This window comes from Pipistrellus hanaki (genome assembly GCF_964339955.1).
Source record: "Pipistrellus hanaki genome assembly, chromosome: X".
NCBI classification, from domain to species: domain Eukaryota; kingdom Metazoa; phylum Chordata; class Mammalia; order Chiroptera; family Vespertilionidae; genus Pipistrellus; species Pipistrellus hanaki.
In genome coordinates, this window is record NC_140524.1 from 75,739,690 (window position 1) to 75,760,253 (window position 20,564).

General features: G+C 36.9%; 1 protein-coding gene across 1 annotated transcript in view; it reads left to right on the forward strand.

Moving 5' to 3' along the window:
• The window catches only part of ATP7A (ATPase copper transporting alpha), a 127,380-nt gene that overhangs the window by 68,299 nt on the left and 38,517 nt on the right, over positions 1 to 20,564 (forward strand). The window contains exons 5-7 of the mRNA XM_084869424.1: positions 9,327 to 9,533; positions 13,929 to 14,092; positions 20,066 to 20,227. Of these exons, the coding sequence (XP_084725550.1) occupies positions 9,327 to 9,533; positions 13,929 to 14,092; positions 20,066 to 20,227 (533 nt within the window). The remainder of the gene's footprint in view (positions 1 to 9,326; positions 9,534 to 13,928; positions 14,093 to 20,065; positions 20,228 to 20,564) is intronic.

A 20,564-nucleotide genomic window follows, 5' to 3' on the forward strand; every position in this document is an offset into this window, starting at 1 on the left:
AGAGAAAGGCACACGAAGACTCGGGGGAGCCGTGGAGGGCAGGGATCTGGAGGTGCGCATGTGAATGTGCACAGAGAGGACTGACTGCTGAGGTTGCCGCTGGCTTTCCCTAGCGGGAGGGAATCAAGAACTCCCAACTGCACTAAACCCCAGTTCCGGGCAACACCCTGGGAACCCAGGCTCTTACGGAGGGAATATGGACTGTCAGGCAGAAACTCAGGGGAGCCACGTAAGGCAGAGGTCTGGAGGCGTGCGTGCAGGTGCATGCAGAGAGAACTGACTGCTGAGTGTGCTGCTGACTTTCACTACCTGGAAGGAACCAGAAGCTCCTGACTACGCTGAACACCAGTTCTGGGTGAGAATCTGGGAATCCAGATTCATTGGGGGAGAAATTGGACTGTCTGGCAGTGGATGAAACTTGAGGGCGGCTTTCTCTCAGAGGTGCTTGCAGCAATTACCGAGGGACACTGAGACCCAGGGGCCTCATAGGCAGGGCTGACAGGAGCCAAGATTGTCTGCTCAGCCCTGAGACACCACCCCATCCAAACTGAGCACAGAGGCTTTTGAAATTTTGCAAGTTTTGTCTTATAGGGCTGTCTCCAGCACAGAAGTTCTCCTGGCATAGACACAGCTGATCCTCACAGCCAACTGGCCTGGAGGTCATTTCCTCCCAGTGATACAAACAATCAAGGCTTAACTACAACAAGGCTGGACACACAGTCCACAAAGAGGTGCACCAAGAGTGTCCACCTTAGGTAACTGGGGAGGCTGAGCCACTGAGCCCTATAGGATACCTAGCACACAAAGCTACCCTACCAACTTAGGGAAGCACCAAAAATGCAGAGACAAAAAAATAGATCACAAACGAAAGAAATGGAGGAAAACAAATGACTGGATATGGAGTTCAAAACCATGGTTATAAGGTTTTTCAAGAATTTCCTAGAAAAGGCTGATAAATTTAGTGAGACCCTAGGATATGAAAAAGGACCAACTAAAAATTAAACATACACTGACTGAAATAAAAAATATTATACAGAGACCCAACAGCAGACTAGAGGAACACAAGAATTAAGTCAAAGATTTGAAATACAAAGAAGCAAAAAAACAATCAAAAAAGCAAAAAGGAAAAAGAATCCAAAAACTTGAAGATAGTGTAAGAAGCCTCTGGGACAACTTCAAGCATACCAACATCAGAATTATGGGGGTGCCAGAAGAAGAGAGAGAACAAGATACTGAAAAGCTATTTAAAGAAATAATGACTGAAAACTTCCCCCACCTGGTGAAAGAAATAGACTTACAAGCCCAGGAAGCACACAGAACCCCAAACAGAAGGAATCCAAAGAGGACCACACCAAGACGCATCATAATTAAAATGCCAAGAGCAAAAGACAAAGAATATTAAAAGTAGCAAGAGAAAAACAGTTACCTACAAGGGAGTACCCATACGATTATCAGCTGATTTTTCAATAGAAACTTATGCAGACCAGAAGGGAGTGGCAAGAAATATTCAAAGTGATGAATAGCAAGAACCTACAACCAAGATTACTCTACTCAGCAAAGCTATCTATCATTCAGAATTGAAGGTCAGATAAAGACCTTCACATATAAGAAAAAGCTAAAGGAGTTTATCACCACCAAACCAGTAGTATATGAAATGCTGAAAGGTATTCTTTTTTTTTTTTTTTTTTAATATATTTTTATTGATTTTTTACAGAGAGGAAGGGAGAGAGAGAGAGCTAGAAACGTCGATGAGAGAGAAACATCGACCAGCTGCCTCTTGCACATCCCCTACTGGGGATGTGCCCGCAACCAATGTACATGCCCTTGACCGGAATCGAACCTGGGACCTTTCAGTCCGCAGACCGACGCTCTACCACTGAGCCAAACCGGCTTCGGCTGAAAGGTATTCTTGAAGAAGAAGAGAAAGAAGGAGGAGGAGGAGGAGGAGGAGGAGGAGAAGGAGAAGGAGAAAAGATAAAAATGATGAATAACAAATACATATCTATCAACAAGGAACCTAAAAATCAAGCAATAAAAAGTCTGAAGAACAGAATGGACTGGTCAAAGTAACAGAATCAGGGACATAGAAAGGGAGTGGACTGACAATTCTCAGGGGGAAAGGGTGTGGGGGTGTGGGAAGAGACTGGACAAAAATAGTACACCTGTGGATGAGGACGATGGCGGGAGGTAAGGGCAGAGGGTGGGGTGGGAACCATGTGGAGGAGAGCTATGGGGGGAAAAAGGAGAAACAATTGTAATAATCTGAACAATAAAGATTTATTAAATAAAAAAAGATGCATAAAGTTGTTTACATAATTATTTAAAAACTAGAAACCTTAACTAAATATGAAACCATAAAAATTCTGGTATTAAATGTACTTAATTCTAGTGGAGAGTGTCACATATTTTGTTAAATGAAAAAAAGAAAAGCTAAAGAGATGCATATCAGTATCAAACATATGTTTAAAGATTTTTATATCATATATTGTTATTTATGTATATGAATTAATAAAATTCCTGGCAGGAAATGAACTAAAATTTTGACAATGTTTATTAATGAATGGTAGGATAATGGTGATGTTTGTTTCCCTTGTACTTTCCTATGCATTTTAAGATTTTTTATGATTAGAATGTATGTATGTATATATCCTTTCTAATAAAAGGGTAATATGCAAATTGACCATCACTCCAAGACACAAAATGGCAACCCCCATGTGGTCAAAGATGGCTGACCCCATGTGGACCCAAGATGGCTTGCAGGGGAGGGCAGTTGCGGGCAGCTGGGGGAACCAGGCCTGCAGGGGAAGGCAGTTGGGGGGGTCCCGGCCTGCAGGGGTGAGGAGTTGGGGGGAACAGGCCCACAGGGGAGGGCCGTTGTGGGGGCACCAGGCCAGCAAGGGAAGGCAGTTGGAGGGGACCCAGGCCTGAAGGGAAGGGTAGTTGTGGGCAATCAGGCCAGCAGGGAGGACAGTTAGGGGTGACCGGGCCAGCAGAAGAGGGCACTTGGGCAAGCCTAAGCCAGTAGGGGTGAGCAGTTTGGAGGGACCAGGCCTGCTGGGGAGGGCACTTAGGGGTGACCAAGCCAGCAGGGGATGACAGGGGTGACTGGGCCAGCAGGGAGGGCAGTTGGGGGTGACCAGGCCTACAGGGGAGGGCAGTTTGGGGGGACCAGGCCTTCAGGGAAGGACATTTGGGGAGATCAAGGCCTGCAGGGGAGGACATTTGGGGAGACCCAGGCCTGCAGGGGAGGACAGTTAGGGACAACCAGACTTGCAGGGGAGGGCTGTTAGGTTGGCAGGCAGAAGCGGTTAGGGGCAATCAGGAAGGCAGGCAGGTGAGCAGTTGGGAGCCAGCAGTCCTGGATTGTGAGAGGGATGTCCGACTGCCCATTTAGGTCAATCCCACGGGGTCCCAGATTGGAGAGGGTGCAGGCGGGGCTGAGGGACACCCTCCCCCCCCACCAGTGCACAAATTTTGTGCACTGGGCCTCTAGTGTATATATAATATGAAAAGCAAATATTGTTTTAAAAAGAAAAAACATAGAATTAAATCATAACATTTAAATCATGAGTTTAAATTTAGGCATTCAACTTACTCCAGACCTGGCCCAAAGTCTTCCTATTTTCTGACAGTTGTTACCTTGAACTGAAATAATAAATGTATATACAATGGAAGTTGCCAATGTAAAGCTGTTGTTTTAAATTGGAATTGCACATAGCCTTAAATTAAACTGGAAATGCCCTAATGAAATGTCTTGCTGTATATAATAATGGAAAAGTTGTATAACGAATTACCAGACAATGCCATCAGTAACCTTTGCTCTTCTGATCAAAATGAAGGATATCAAATAAATATTTTTTTCAAACTCACTAAAACTGAGAAGCATAAAAATTATATTAAACCCAGTTTAAATTATTATGGTAGATAATTTTTAGTGGAAGAGGACCCAGAGATATACTAAACATTCTTATATTCATGGCAAAAGTTAGAAATTAAAGAATTCTCACTTTTTAAAGTCAGGATAGAGTTCACATACCTTAAAATTCACCCTTTTAAAGTACACAGTCTGATGTTGTTCAGCGGTCATAGCATCGGCTGGCACACTGAAGGGTCATGGGTTCGATTCCCGGTCTAGAGCATGTACCTTGGTTGCAGGAATGACCCCTGGCCCTAGTCAGGCCGCATGTGGGAGGCAACCAATCGATGTGTGTCTCTCATATGGATGTTTCTCTTTGTCCATCTCTTCCCTTTTCTTTCACTCTCTAAGGTTCAATGGAAAAAATGTGCTCAGGTGAGGATTAAAAATTTTTAAAATTTCACAATCCAGTGGTTTTTACTATATTCACATGGTTTTGTAGTCATTACCACTATCTAATTTTAGAACATTTTATCACCTGCAAAAGAAACCTCATACTCATTAGCACTGACTTCCCATTTTCCCTACCCCAGCCCCTGTATCTATTGTTCTATATTTGTTGTTATGAATTTCACAACTCTGAGTACCATGTACTAGTAAGTGTAATCATAGAACATTTGTCCTTTTGTGTCTGCTTTCACTTAACATAATGTTTTCAAGGTATGCATGTTCATAACATGTATCAGTACATTATTTTTATTGCTATATAGTATTCTTTTGTATGTATATACCTCATTTTGTTTCTCCATTTATCAACTGATATAAAGTTAGGTTGTTTCCACTCCTTGGCTATCCTATATAATAAAGAGGTAATGTGCTAATTAGAGCCAACAGCAGAATGACCGTCTGGACTACCTTCCAGATGAAGCCGGGGCTGTGAAGGCTGAGCCCCTTGCACGAATTTCGTGCATGGGGCCTCTAATTATAAGTAATGCTGCTATGGCCAATTTGTATACAATTTTTTGCATGAATATGTTTTTATTTATCCTAGGTACATATGTAGGAGTGGAATTTCTGGGTCTTATGGTGAACATATTTAACATTTTTAGGAACTGCCAAAATCTTTTTTAAAGTAGCTGTACAATTTTATATTCCTACCTAGAATTCTCATTTTCATAAAGAAAATTTCAGACCAAGATTTTCTAATAGGGATAAGTAATTCCCTATTAGAAAATTTATACAGAATACTAAAATGTTAAAGAGTCTCCAATATTAAAAGTCTGAATAAATTATAAAAATCTATAATTGTAAAAGGAAATTATTAAATAATCAAGAAGAAAAAATTAAATTGGAAATATTAGATGTGAAATTCTATCAAGTAGCCATAAAAATGACTAAAATTAGTTCAGCAAAATTTAATTGTATCTATCATCACAACTTTTAAATGTTCAAAATGACAATATTTGAAATTATATTGATTCACATTTCACTAATTCATGTTGAATTATTCCTCAGAGTTTCTGTTAAAGTAAAATATTTTAGCATACATGATGTATTATGTTGTCAATGATGACCACTACATAAATAAGTTTAATTTACATCAATATCAGTCAAACAAGTTACTTACACTGTGATATTCCTATGGCTCTTATATATATAGAAACCCAAATTATATTACATATGGTATGAAACAAATACTTTTTATGATCAAATCTGGAATCTATCATATCATAAGCAATGACTGCACAAACTTTCAGACTGGACCTCAAAATGGAATTTGTTCTTTTCACTTGGGTCTATATTTTTGTAACAGAGTCTATATTTGAATTTTAATAAGCTCCTCCAGTAATTAATATACACATTGAAGTTTGAGAAGCACTTGTCTGAATAATTTGCTGCATTGACCTCTTTGAATAAAACCTCTGAATTTAATTTACAGTATATTAACATTGTTCATTTAATGCAATAACATTAAATAATATGATTTAAAATAGCTAGCATGTATGAGGTTTTATATAAGAAATATGGGTGCATGGGGGGGCTAATATTGGAATGAGGACATGTATGTAATAACTTAATAAAGAAATTAAAAGAAAAGAAATATGGGTGCAGCAAAAGTTGAACTTTCTAATTACCTTAGATGAATTCAAAGATGTACTTGAGCAATAGGAGACATTCTGATCAGACCAGTAAGTGGAATTCAAGAGTACTTGTTAATACTGGCACCATGTCTGTCATTTACTTAGTCCTCAGAACCATGAATGCAACATGTTCAGTAACTTGTTTTTAAATCCGTACCCGAGGATGTTTCCATTGATTTTTAGAGAGAGTGGGAGGGGTAGCGGAGAGGGAAGAGAGAGAGAGGAGAGAGAGAAATATTGATGTGAGAGAGACACACATTGATTGGTTGCCTCCCACGCATGTCCCAACTGGGACCGGGGATTGAACCTGCAATCCAGGTACATGCCCTTGACTGGGAATCGAACCCATGACCATTCTGTGCGCAGGCCAACACTGTCACCACTGACCAACACCGGCCAGGGCTGTTCAGTAACTTTTAAAAATGGTTTTTACTTCAACCTACTATTGTTAAGGGTACTAGGATTTGATTATTCAGCAAATAATTGCCAGGAGCCTGTTATATGCCATGCATCCGTTAGGGCTCATAAACACATTGATGGACATGGTGAATAGGTGGGTGAAAAAAACCATAAAAGAATAGGTAGAATAGTGGCTACAGTGACCCATATTATTGGGATAAAAGTTTGACATCAAATGATTGTATTCTGTGTTTTGCTAGAGATCAATCAGTGTTTAAAATGCCACCAGAATTGTTGCTACCCATTTTTTGAATGTCAGTGTCAGTACTGATCCATTGTATACCACTGTGACCTGACCCAAACAGAGATCAGCACATTTCATTTTCATGTCCTACTAGTCCTGCATAAGCCGTAAATATTAAAGAAGATAATGAGAAAAAATGGGGGTGCTTTTTATGACCATCAATCTCATCGTTTTCTTAAGCAGACATAATATATGACGTTGTCTTCACTAACCAGTTAAAGCAAACAAAATGCTTGATTAAATTCCTTTCCTTTTTGTAACCTTTTTAATCTTTAATTTCAAACTTACAGAAAAGCTGCAAGAATAGTACAAAGAATTTCTGTGTACAAATTGTACTCACATTCCCCAGTTGTTAATATTTTACCACAATTGTTTTATCATTCTCTTTATCTATCAACAGATAGACATCTATACATACACATAAATAAAAACACACATATTATATATAACTTTTTTTGAATAATTGTTTTTAAACCATTTTCTGATTATGTATTTATTCTTTACGTTAGTTTAGACACTGAACCTACCAGTTTTGAGGATTGGATTAGAAACCCTTTCTTTGCCAAAACTGGTTTGGCTCAGTGAATAGAGCGTCGGCCTACAGAATGAAAGGTCCCAGGTTCGATTCCGGTCAAGGGCATGTACCTTGGTTGTGGGCACATCCGCAGTAGGGGGTGTGCAGGAGGCAGCTGATCTATGTTTCTCTCTCATCGATGTTTCTAACTATCCCTCTCCCTTCCTTTCTGTAAAAAATCAATAAAATATATTTTTTTAAAAATAGAAACTCTTTCTTGAATTTTTTAGAATCTTTTCTGATTGGTGCCTCAAGTGCAGGAAAGTTAACCTTTCTTTTGAATTCATTTAGGAATTAGTAGTGTTATGACAGCCAATAGAAAAGCTAATTTAAAGAAACTATACCCACTTAATTCATTGTGGCTTTTTAACTTATACATTGTGTTGAGAGGTCATGCCAGTGTAACTAAAAGGGACTGCCTCTATGACTTATTTTATTTTTTATAACATTTTAATTTAATACTGTACTTATAGTGTGGAAATTGAAGATTACCTCTCATGCCTGAAAAAACTAACTTCTTCTGGAATAAGACATAAACTAATTTGTAGTATAAACATTTTTCATTGTCCAAGTTCAAAAAATTAAGTCTTGGTAGTAATTATGAGAGAATTAAAGTAAGATTCTGGTGAGATTAATTTTTTTTTTCAAAGCCAAAGCTATTTCCTTTGGGCAAATGAGCCTCCTTTGTGAGTTCTTTAACATTACGGTACTCTTTGGTAAATTTTGCCCGCTATGTTCTGAATGATGCTCTCATAGTCTGAGTAATTTCAGAATTGGAGGAATCTAGGCATTTGCTATTTAAAATGTCCATTGCTTTACCCAGACTGGTAGAAAAACAGAATCTCAGGCTCCTACCCTACATGTACTGAATCAAATATACATTTTAACAAGATTCCCCAGGTGACTGTATGCGCATTAAAATTTTAGAGCCATCATTATACTGATTGTCATTATATTCATCAGAGAAATGGTTAGGCTTTTGTTACAGTTTCTTTAAAGATGCCCTTCTTCAGCATCCTAGGAACCAATTCTACTATGTAGGGCTTCCTCTGTCAGCTCTCCATATAGACCTGAACCAGATTTTTGCTCAAAGGGAAGAAAGAACAAGTTAGATAGGTTATTGGAAATTTCCACTTCTTTTCTTCCTTATTTCTGCAGGAAAGTAGAAAATCTTTAGATTTTTTTTTTTTTTTTTTTTTTTTTTTTTTTTTTTTACAGGTGCATGGATATGCTAGAGAGTGTATTTTATTCCTTCTGGGAGGTGATTAATACTGCACTGAATAAACTAAAAACGGAAATAGCAGCTTTTTTGAGACTTCAGGGAGCTTCTAGGATGCTAGGCACTTCTCACTGTTCCAAATACCATAAGCATTCTACAACGAGATTCTTAAGTGCTCCTTTGTGCAAAATTAAGATTATTGCTAACTTATTCCTTGTCTCTTCTTCCATTGTCCACAAAGACATTTTAGTTTTAAGAATACAATATATTAGTGTTAAAAATTCAAACAATACAAAAGTATAGAGTAAATTTGTTTGTCTGTCATTCTGTTCCTGTTCTAACAGAAGTAGCCACTGTTTATAGTTTGGTATGTAGCCTCCAAGGCTTTCTGATGCATGTTTTTATATATAAATACACTCAAAAATGTAAATAACATTATACTGCAGTGCTGTTTTGTAAATTGCTTTTGGTTCCATTTACTATACCACGAATTGCTGTAATACATATGCAAATTGTTAGCATGGTGATAAAAATCGGCTATAAAAATAAGAGCTTTCCATTAACAAACTGCTCTCTACTTAGGGTTTGGGGTGGAAATAATGGCTAAAATAACTTGATATAACCAAAGTTTTATTTACTCAGTTTAGACTTTCCTTAAAACTGGATGGTCAGCATTGAAATTAGAAGTCACTTCCTAGAAAGTATAAAGATAACATAGGTCCAAGCTGCTTTCAAAGGAATGGTTTGACAGTGTCTGGCGGTGGATTGTGATGAATGACTAGGATGCAGCTGGAGAATACCTCAAATGAAAAGAATCTTTCCCTGTCTGCCAGGTACAAATGAGCCATTGGTAGTAATAGCTCAGCCCTCATCAGAAATGCCACATTCGACTGCAGCTAATGAATATTATACTAAACTTATGACACCAATTCACAACAAGGAGGAGACAAAGACGTCATCTAAGTGTTATATACAAGTCACCGGTATGACTTGTGCTTCCTGTGTGGCAAACATTGAACGGAATTTAAGACGAGAAGAAGGTGAGACACTCTTAAAGCTTATTGTTTTATGTTCTAGTTTGAGAATTCTGACTTTTTTGTCTTTGTATGTATTTTGTTACTATGTTTATAATTCTTGCCAAGACCTCCTAAAGACTATCAGTAATGTTCAGGACAACCTTGACTTTCTGACAGCCAGTTGTTGTTAGAGTTTTGTTCCCTTATATATGGTTCCTATCTCGTTTGCTTTATGATCACATTTTAATATCAATGAAACTTGTAGGAAAAATATAAAAAGGAAATACATTAAATTACTATTGTTTTTAAAATATATATTGTTATTTGTTTCAGAGAGGAAGGAAGAGGGGGAGAGAGATAGAAACAATGATGAGAGAGAATCATTGATTGGCTGCCTCTGCACTGGGGATCGAGCTGGCATCCTGGGCACGTGCCCCTGACCAGAATCAAACCCAGAACCCTTCAGTCTATAGGCCAACGTTTTATCCACTGAGCCAAATTGGCTAGGGCAAGATTATTACTCTTTATGGACGTTGGTTGCAATCTATTTCAAAAAACATACAAATTTCCTGATAAAGTTATATGTAAAACTGACAACTAAGGTTCATAGAGTGTTACTATACCTAGACCAAGCATAAGACTAAAACCAAGTTTGTTTAGAATTACATGGGTGGGAAAAAGTAGGTTAAATTACTAGCCATTGTTACTAAAATATAAATCATAAGTAAGGATATGAAATAATAACAATAAGAAGACAAATAATATAAATAATACTATAATAACCGTACTTCAGCTAATCATGAGTGAGTATGCAAATTAACTTGACAAAGATGGCAGCGGCCCTGCCCCCTAGCAGCTCTGGGCCTGTAGGAGTCGGAGAAGTTGGGCGCCATTGCCTGAGGCTGGCTACAGCCAGGGAGACCAAGAAGCTGCCTGCCCCATGATCCTAGGCCGCAGCCAGCTGCAGGAGCCTCATATCTGCCTGTCCCATGTCCTGTGGGAGAGAGGAAAACCAGGTGCCAGTGCCTGAGGCTGGGTACAGCCTTGTAGTCGGAGAAGCTGCCCACTGTGCAGTCCTGGGCATCAGCACCTTCGGCTGACTGTGGCCCGGGGACGGAGAAGCTGCCCACCCTGTGGTCCCGGATGCCAGCCCAGGCAAAGCCGCCTGCCCATCATCCCCTGTGGCTGCAGCTGGCCCAGGCGCCTAGGGCTGACCAGAGGGAGGGAAGCCCGGATCCCGGGTGCCTGTGGTCTGCTGGAGGAGGGAATCCAGGGTCCCGGGTGCGGGGCTGAGGCAGAGGTGGTTAGGGGCAATCAAGCCAGCAGGGGAGCAGTTAGGGACGATCAAGCTGGCAGGCAGAAGCAGTTAGGGGCAATCAGACAGGCAGGCAAGCAGCTAGGAGCCAGCAGTTCTGGATTTTGAGAGGGATGTCCCACTGCCAGTTATACATTGAGGGGTCCCAGATTGGAGAGGGTGCAGGCCAGGGCTGAGGGACACCCTTCCCCCTTCCCCCCATGCACAAATTTTGTGCACCGGGATAATAAACTGTGTTTCATATACTCACAACTGTAAATCTCTTTTGTCCACTTTTTACATTGTTCTCTTATAACAGTCTGATGGTTGAACTTTGCTTGCAGTAAAAATGTTTAAAAGTTAATATTGTGGCCCTAACTGGTTTGGCTCAGTGGATAGAGCTTCGGTCTGAAGACTGAAAGGTCCCAGGTTCAATTCTGGTCAAGGGCATGTACCTTGGTTGCAGGTACATTCCTGGTAGGGTGTGTTCAGAAGGCAGCTGATCCATGTTTCTCTCTCATCGATATTTCTAGCCCTCTTTTCCTCTCCTTTCCTCTCTGTAAAAAATCAATACAATATATTTTTAAAAAGTTAATATTGTGTAATTTTAGGTTACAAAGTCTTAGAAATTCTACAACATTATTTAGTCACACTCAGATATTTTAGCTTATACATTTACATTCATATTATTGGACTTCATAGTATGGCATAGTAGATTTCTTAACCATAGAGATATGTGATTATGTTTAATGAGACTTAAGTCATGGGCACCCCTAATCCCAGATGTCGTAGTTAAAGATACATGCTGTTAGTCACAAGGGATGAATAAGTAAGATTAGTAAAAGCTTATTCCCACTATTGGGGAAATAACTCAAAGTATATATAGTAATAATGTAAGTAGAATCACCTTATATATAAGATCAAAACATTATAACAAAATGTATACAGAGCCATTTTCATTTCAATATTATCTTGTCTGCATTCTGTCACTTCTGCATCTTTCATTTCAGCCTCCATTATAACTAATAAAAGTGCAGACAAGGCTGAAGCTTATATTACACTTTGATTGATTAAAAAAAAAAAGGAAGGAGGTTGCAAGCAAATGAAAGCAAAAAGAAATTTCTGGGACTCCTGTTTAATTTTATAATCAACTATTTTGGGCAAGTTTCATGAGACAAGCAATGCATGTGCCAATTACAAATCTTTTTTTAAAAAAAATTATTAAGCTGATTACTCTCTATTATCCCCGTTATCACCTTTTAACCCAATTAGGAATACCATTGCCTAGCTGGGGTGACTACATTGACTTTTTCCTTTTTTTTTTTTTTTTAAAAAAACTTTAAAAAAAATTATTGATTTTTTACAGAGAGGATGGGAGAGGGATAGAGAGCTAGAAACGTCGATGGGAGAGAAACATCGACCAGCTGCCTCTTGCACACCCCCTACCGGGGACGTGCCCGCAACCAATGTACATGCCTTGACTGGGATCGAACCTGGGACCTTTCAGTCTGCAGACCGACGCTCCACCACTGAGCCAAACTGGTTTCAGCTGACTTTTTCCTTTTTAAACCAAGTAACACTGGTCTTCCCATAGTTTAGGCTCATTATATTTCTAAAATTGAATAGAAACTTCTAATTATAGTTTGAAGTAATAATTTTAAAAGTATCCATAATAAATATTAAACTTATTTTTGAAACTTAATAAACCAGAATTTCCCTTCTATTTTGGTTTGGCTAAAGATTACATTCAAATGAGCAAAAAATAATTTTTCCTACTTTCTCTATCCTCTTATTAGTGACACTTTCCTATGTACCATTTTTCTGAATTCGTTGGTACCCACAAAGTCCAGAGAAGCACTTGATATAGAAAACTTAGGTTCTATTAGATGCTTTGTTTTCTTAATAAAAATTATTAAGTTAATATTAGTGGGAGTTTCCTTTTTATCAAACTCCAGAGCTGACCTACTGACTAGTGGTCCCATTCCTTATCAGTTAGCCACTAAGTACCACAGATTCCTAGACATAGCTGCCATTTTCTACTATGTGAAATAATTTTTCTTTCTGGCAATGAGAGCAATAGCTGGCCTAGAGAAGCGTGATGTTTGTTAACAAAAGGCTTTCACCAAAGAACAGTGTGACTGCCATAACTCCTTTGTTCTGTTAACAAGTGTGTGGCACTTTTTCATTCTAGAAATAAGAGCACTTTAGATTAGTGTGTGCCAGACAGTAAAACTTGGCGAATTTAAATAAATGACTATTATTTGATATTATGTGTATGTTGGTAGTCTTAAGAGTCTTTGCTACAACTGCAGTGATCTAAAATCATGAGTTCCTTTCTCTAGGACTATCTCATTAGTTTCTAAAAATGCTTTATATTTATATGATTAGGTCTCAACTCATTGCAATTCATGAACCTTATTTGGATCTTAATTCAAACAAACAAACGAACAAAAATCTGTGTTAAATTAACTAATAAACGGTTATATGACACTTGTGGACATGTGAATATTGCCTAGATATTTGATGATATTGAAGAATTATTTTAGCTGTTATATGGTATTATGCTTATTTTTAAAGAGAACAGTCTCTATCTTTAAGAAATGTGTATTTAAATATTGACATGTGAAATGATATGATGTCTGAGATTTGCTTGAAAATAATCAGAGTAGAGGGCAGAGACTACTTGGATAGGAACATAGAAGAAAAATTAGCCTGGTATTATTGAAAATTGTTGAAGCTGGGTGATTGATACATCACATTTATTATGTTTTTCTCTCTTTTGTGTATGTGTATAAAACTGAAAATTTCCATAATAAGGCCCTCTTTTCAAATAGTTTTATTTGGTTTGGTTTTAAGATTATATTTAAGTTAAGTAACAAATTTCTCCAGATTTCCATTAATCCTTTTACAGTTAAATGAAAAACAAACATTACTCTTCTTAAAATTTTCAAAAATATTATTGATTTTGAGAGAGAGAGAAACATCAATTTGTTGTTCCACTTGTTTATGCATTTATTGGTTGATTCTTATATGTGCCCTGACTGGGGATCAGACCCACAACCTTGCAATGTTACTCTTTTTTAAAGGTGTGTTATCTGAATTGTTTTTCTTATCAATGCTCCTAGGAATATATTCTGTACTTGTGGCTTTGATGGCTGGCAAAGCAGAAGTAAGATATAATCCTACTGTTATACAACCCCTGATGATAGCTGAGTTCATTCGAGAGCTTGGATTTGGAGCCACTGTGATAGAAAATGCTGATGAAGGGGATGGTGTTTTGGAACTTATTGTAAGTAAGAGTATTTATGTAATTAATAAAATTTCCAGGAAAATTTAACAATGATTCGAAAAAGAGTTCCAATCATGATTAAAGCTGGGAAAATAAGACATAAAAGGAAAATTAAGGGAACTGGAAAATGGAAGGATAAGATATAACTTAATGGTGGCCTTCAAGCATGGAATGTAAAAGATAATCATCATATCTCTATTAAGAACCAAAAAAGAAGAATTTGGTTTAAATGGATAACTGAAAATCAACTTTTAAAAATGTAGTATGATTCTTACCTATAGCATGTAAAATAATAAGTTTCAGATGCATTAAAGTTTTATAAATGAAGTAAAACATATTGATTTATACTTGATCTTAGCTCAAAGGCCAAGAAGCAGTGGGGCATATTGGTTTAAAATGGTCATTTTCTCCAATCTAGCAAATCAAGTTTTGTTTGTATAACTTCAACAATTAATGAACATTTCAACCCTGAGCCAAAATAGGTTCCAGCTCAAACAAAAGTTTATATGTAAAAAATGAAACCATGAAATTTCTAGAAGAAATATTTGGAGCCTTTTTTTTTTTAATATGCTAGCATTAAAATTTCAAACATCAGAAAAATCAAAAGTGTTATACAGTGGACATCCTTATACACACCACCAAGATTCTACAATTAACATTTTACTATATTTGTTTTTATAATACATAAGGCTATCAATACATTATGGAAATAATTTTAGACTCACAAATAAGTTACAAAAATGGCACAGAGAATTTCCATATAACCTCTACCCAGATTTCCCTAATGATAGCATCTAATCTGTCATTTAAAAAATAACATTAGAGTAGGAAGGGCCTATTTAAAAAATCTCATATAACATCCACAAATGAAAAGATGGATAAATCAGGTACATAACATTTTCTTCTTGGGGAAAAAGCAACATAAAGCCAAAGAGAAGTAAAATAATTGTAATTCATCTCATAGATGGTTAATTTTCTTAATATATGAGAAACTGTTATAAATCAATAAGAAAAGAGCCAACAACCCAAAAGAAATATGGTAAAGAATATGAACAGACAGCTCACAGAAAAACCAAAACATTGCCTCTTTAAACATATGGAAAGCTATTCAACTTCATTTTAATAAGAGTAAAGCAAATCTAAACTTCATTGAAATGCCATTTTTTACCTATTAGATCAGTAAAACTTAAAAATATTTTTTGTTAACACTGTGTTTGTGATCTCTCATATTGCTCTTGCAGTGTCAGTTGCTTTAAGCTCTTAGCAGGAATTTGACAATATTTATCAAAAGTAAAGTTGTGGATAGCTTTTGCCTCAGAAGCTTCGCTTGTAGCAAGTTATCAAACACATTTGCATACTAGTATGTATGAAATGATGTGTAAAGATGTTCATTAGATTTTTACTTATAATATCAAAAGATAGGAAAAAACTAAATGTAAGTTATTGGGGAATAGGTAAATAAATTATGACTCATACATACTGTAGGATACTAAACAGCTATTAAAAAGAATGGGCAGATTTTTACTTTTTAAAGGCTTTAAAAATTAATAGCTTTATTGAAACATAAATCACAAAGTATAAACCCCTTTTAGAGTGTACAATTCAGTGGTTTTTTAGTATATTCTTAGAGTGGTGCTAGTATCACCTCAAACAAAACTGAAACAAACTCATAGACTCAAATAGCAGACTGGTGATTGCCAGAGAGGAAGGTGGTTATGGAACTGGGTGAAAGGTGAAGGGATTAAGAAGCACAAATTGGTAGTTACAAAATTGTCCTGAGGATGTAAATTACAGCACAGGAAATATACTCAATAATCTCTAATAATAAAATCATAATATGCTAATTAGACCAGATGTCCTTCCGGCTGAAACTGGTTGGCAGGGGCTGAGCCCCTTTCACGAATTTCATGCATTGGGCCTCCAGTCTCTCTCTCTCTCTCTCTCTCTCTCTCTCTCTCTCTCTCTCTCTCTCTCTCTCTCTCTCTCTCTCTCTCCATATATATATATTCATATATATATATATATATATATATATGAATGAAAGGCTAATATTCAAAGTGTCCCCTCAGGAGTTTGACCAGGAGACTGGGAGTTCCATTGCTCTCTATGACATGTGCTGACCACCAGGGGACGGTGTGGAACGAAGGAAGGCCCCATCTGGCAGCTGGAAGGCTGTTCTGATTGCTGGCCAGTCCTAGGGACTCTACCCATGCATGAATTTCATGCAATGAGCCTCTAGTATTCTAATAACTATGTATGGTGCCAGCTGTACACTAGAATTATTGGGGAGGATCACTTTGTAAATTATATAATTGGCTACACACTGTGCTGAACACCTGAAACTAATATAAAGTAATATTGAATGTCAACTGTAATTGAAAAATTGCTGGTATAACATCTTTGTCTAATAAGTCCAGTGTTTGGGCTTCTTCAGGGACATTTTCTATTGATTGCTTTTTTTCCTGCTTATAGAGTAGACCATACTCATTTCATTGCATGGTCTCATGATATTTTTGTTAAAAATATAGCAACTTTGGAAATAAGATTCTTCTCACCTCTTCAAGGTTTTCTCTTGTCGTCATTTGTCGTAGTTATTGTTTGTTTAGTGACTTTTCTGAACTAATTCCATGAAGTCTATATTCTTTGTTGTGTGTGGCCACTGAAGTCTCTGCTTTATTAGCTCAGTAGTTAAAGATTTGATAGAGATTTTCTTAAGGACCTGAAACCAGTAAGTCTTTGCTGAGGAACTCTGTGTAAATATTGGGACATGGCTTCAGCATTCAGCTATGTGCATGTCAGTTTTGCCTTAGCTTTCACTTTCTGTCTCCACAGAGCCTAAAGATAAGCCTGAGGTGAGAGGTTAGGGTCCTTTTAGGGTTTTTTTCTGTGCACAGCTCTGGACATGTGCACAACCCTATGCATGTGCATTGTCTTCTAGATTCCTAGGAGAATGTTGGAACTGTTATGGATGTCTTGCTTCCTTGTTTTTCCTGTTAGGCTCTTTGATTGGCCTGTTGTTTGCACCAGCTGTTATCCATTGGCTCAGGCAGCCATAAGATTAAATAATTACCTCTATCTGTTTTTGTCAAATTCTTCCAGAGGAAAAAGCTTTTTTGTACTTTCTGAGCTCCAGTCAGAGCAAATACAGACATCTTTGCAAGTGGAATAGTTCATAGAACCATCAGATGGCTCCAATAATGAAAACTTTCTGATAAAAAGATTTTGAATGAGTTCCAACCCTTTTTGCCCTCTCTGGTGGCTTCTGTTACAGGTTTTATTTGTTTTTTGTTTTTTTTTTATCATGATTGTGAGCTGGTGGTCTTCATGACTACCACAGAGCTGGAGGGGAGGGGAAATTATAATGCACATAGGTTAGTGTTTTATTGGGATTCATCTGATTTTCTTGAATAAATACTTCCTGGGTTGCTGAAAATTTTTGTCTAAGTTCCAAATTTCTAAAAAAGTTGGTTTTAACAATTCCCCCCCCCCCCAGTTTTTTCATTGCTTTTATGAAGGAGAAAATTTTCAGAGATCCTTACTCCATCATTACTGATATCCGTATAGTAGATATTCTTGAATAAATGCTTTTCAATTCATTACATACTTTTTGGTTACTTCCCAGAGTCTTTCAATACTTTTTTTTGTTTTTATTTTTCAATTACAATTTATTTTAAATATTATTTTGTATTGTTTTCATGTGTACAGCATAGTGGTTAAACAATCATATACTTTACAAAGTGTTCCCTTTGATATTTCTAATACCCACCTGGCACCATACATAGTTATCACAATATTATTGGCTATATTCTCTATGCTGTACTTTATATTCCTGTGACTATTTTGTCACAATCAATTTGTACTCCGTAATCCTTTCACCTCTTTCATCCAGTCCCTCAACCATTTATTTTGTTCTTTAGATTCCGCATATAAGTGAAATCATATGATATTTGTTTTTCTCGGACTGACTTATTTCACTGAGTATAATACTCTCTAGGTTCACCCAAGCTGTTGCAAAAGGTAACATTATATACTTTTTATGGCTGAGTAATATTTCATTGTGTAAATGTGCCACAGCTTTTTTATCCACTTTTTTATTGATGGGTACGTTGCTTGCTTCAATATCTTAGCTATTGTATATAACTGCAATGAACATAGTGATGTATATAGTCTTTCAAATTAGTGTTTTGGGTTTCTCCAGATAAATACCAGAAGTGGAATTGCTGGATCATAAGGAAGCTCCATTTAAAAAAAATGTTTTTTATTGATTTTTCAGAGAGAAGAAGGGAGAGGGAGAGAGAGAGATAGAAACATCAATGATGAGAGAGAATCATTGATTGGCTGCCTCCTGCACACCCCACACTGGGGATCGAACCTACATGTCGCCTGACTGGGAATCCAACCCCTGATATCTTGGTTCCTGGGTTGCTGTTCAACCATTGAGCAACACCAGCCAGGCAGAAAGTTTCATTTTTAATTTTTTGAGGAAACGCTATACTTTTTTTCATAGTGAATACACCATTTTGCATCCCCACCAACAGTGCACCAGGGTTCCTTTTTTCCCACATCCTGGCCAAAACTTGTCATTTGTGGATTTATTGATTATAGCCATTCTGACAAGGGTGAGGTGATATCTCATTGTGGTTTTAATATGCATTTCTCTGACAATTGGTGACATTGAGCATTTTTTCATATCCCTGTTGGTCATCTATATGTCTGTCCTCTTTGGAAAAATGTCTATTCAGGTCCTCAGTTCATTTTTTTATTGGTTTGTTTTTTGTATTTTTTTGGTGTAGAATTGCATGAGTTCTTTATAAATTTTGGATATTTACCCCTTATCAGATGTAATATTCTGTGGGTTGTCCTTTCATTTCATTGATGGTTTTCTTTGCTGTGCAAAATCTATTTAGTGTGACATAGTCCCATTTGTTTACTTTTTGTTTCCCTTGCCTAAGAAAATGTATCAGAAAAAATATTGCTAAGAGAAAATCAGAAATTTTACTATCTATGTTTTCTTCTAGGAATTTTATGGTTTTGACTCTTACATTTAAATTTTTAATCCATTTTGAGTTTATTCTACATTTTATGAGAAGTTGGTCTAGTTTCTTTCTTTTTTCCCCTATATATCTGTCCAATCTTTCCAGCAACACTTTATATATATATATATATATATATATATATATATATATATATATATAGTTGATTTTGTACAGAGAGGAAGGGAGAGAGATAGAGAGTTAGAAACATCGATGAGAGAGTCATCGATCAGCTGCTTCTTGCACACCCCCTACTGGGGATATGCCCGCAACCAAGGTACATGCCCTTGACCGGAATTGAACCCGGGACCTTTCAGACCCCAAGCCGACGCTCTATCCATTGAGCCAAACCGGTTCCGGCCCCAGCATCACTTTTAATAGCTTTTTGAAATGTTTCTCCAGTTTTACCATTGCTTTTTAGGGGAAAGCAATGGTAAAACTGGATGAGCTCCTTATACTGTCATCCCAAAATTCCTGCCTCATGACTTTAGAATTTAATATGCAACTGAACTATATATAAACTCACTCAACACATAGGGCAAAAATATTTTAGATAAATGTAGAATACTTTGTCATCCATTAACCTTTACTGAAAGTAATACTAAAGGCTATGTAATTTAGCAGGATGAAGAAATATATAGAGGGAAGCAAGACATTAAATATAAGAAACAATGATTTGTCAAATTCTGTACAAGGAGTAGTGAGAGGAAGAAACTTTTAATGAGACCCTCTTCTGTGTAACTTGTTCAGCTCGACCTTACCCTTGTTCAATGTGATATAAAAAGTGTTCTAAAAATGTTCTAATGGTCATATCTAAAGGATATTAATAGTGCAGAAGATCTTGTGTGTTAATCCCATGTTACAAAAGTTATTTTAAAGTAATAACTCATGTTTAATGGAGGAAAATTGTATTTCTGAATAACATTTTTGTGTTTAATAGGTGAGAGGAATGACGTGTGCCTCCTGTGTACATAAAATAGAGTCTACCCTCACAAAGCACAGAGGAATATTCTACTGCTCTGTGGCCTTGGCAACCAACAAAGCACATGTTAAATATGATCCAGAAATTATTGGTCCCAGAGATATTATCCATATAATTGAAGTAAGTGTCAATTTCTGTGTTTTTGACTATTTAATCAACACACCTTTGAATTACTTATGTTTGTATCAGATAGAGACAATGAAAAAAATCTGACACATTTGGTTACTCTAGATAGCATCTGGATCAAAATTTAATGTAAATTTTGTAATCTGCCTTTTTATGGTATTTTTCAGGAAGAGGTAAGCAAAGGCATACTGACACTATAAATCAGGAGCTGACTTAAAGTGGAAACACAAGGATTTAAAAATGTTTAAAAAATGGAAGTGAAATACAATTTGTTATGAGTGAAATATATGTTAATCATGAAGGAAATGAAGCATCCTGCTAGATGCTTTAT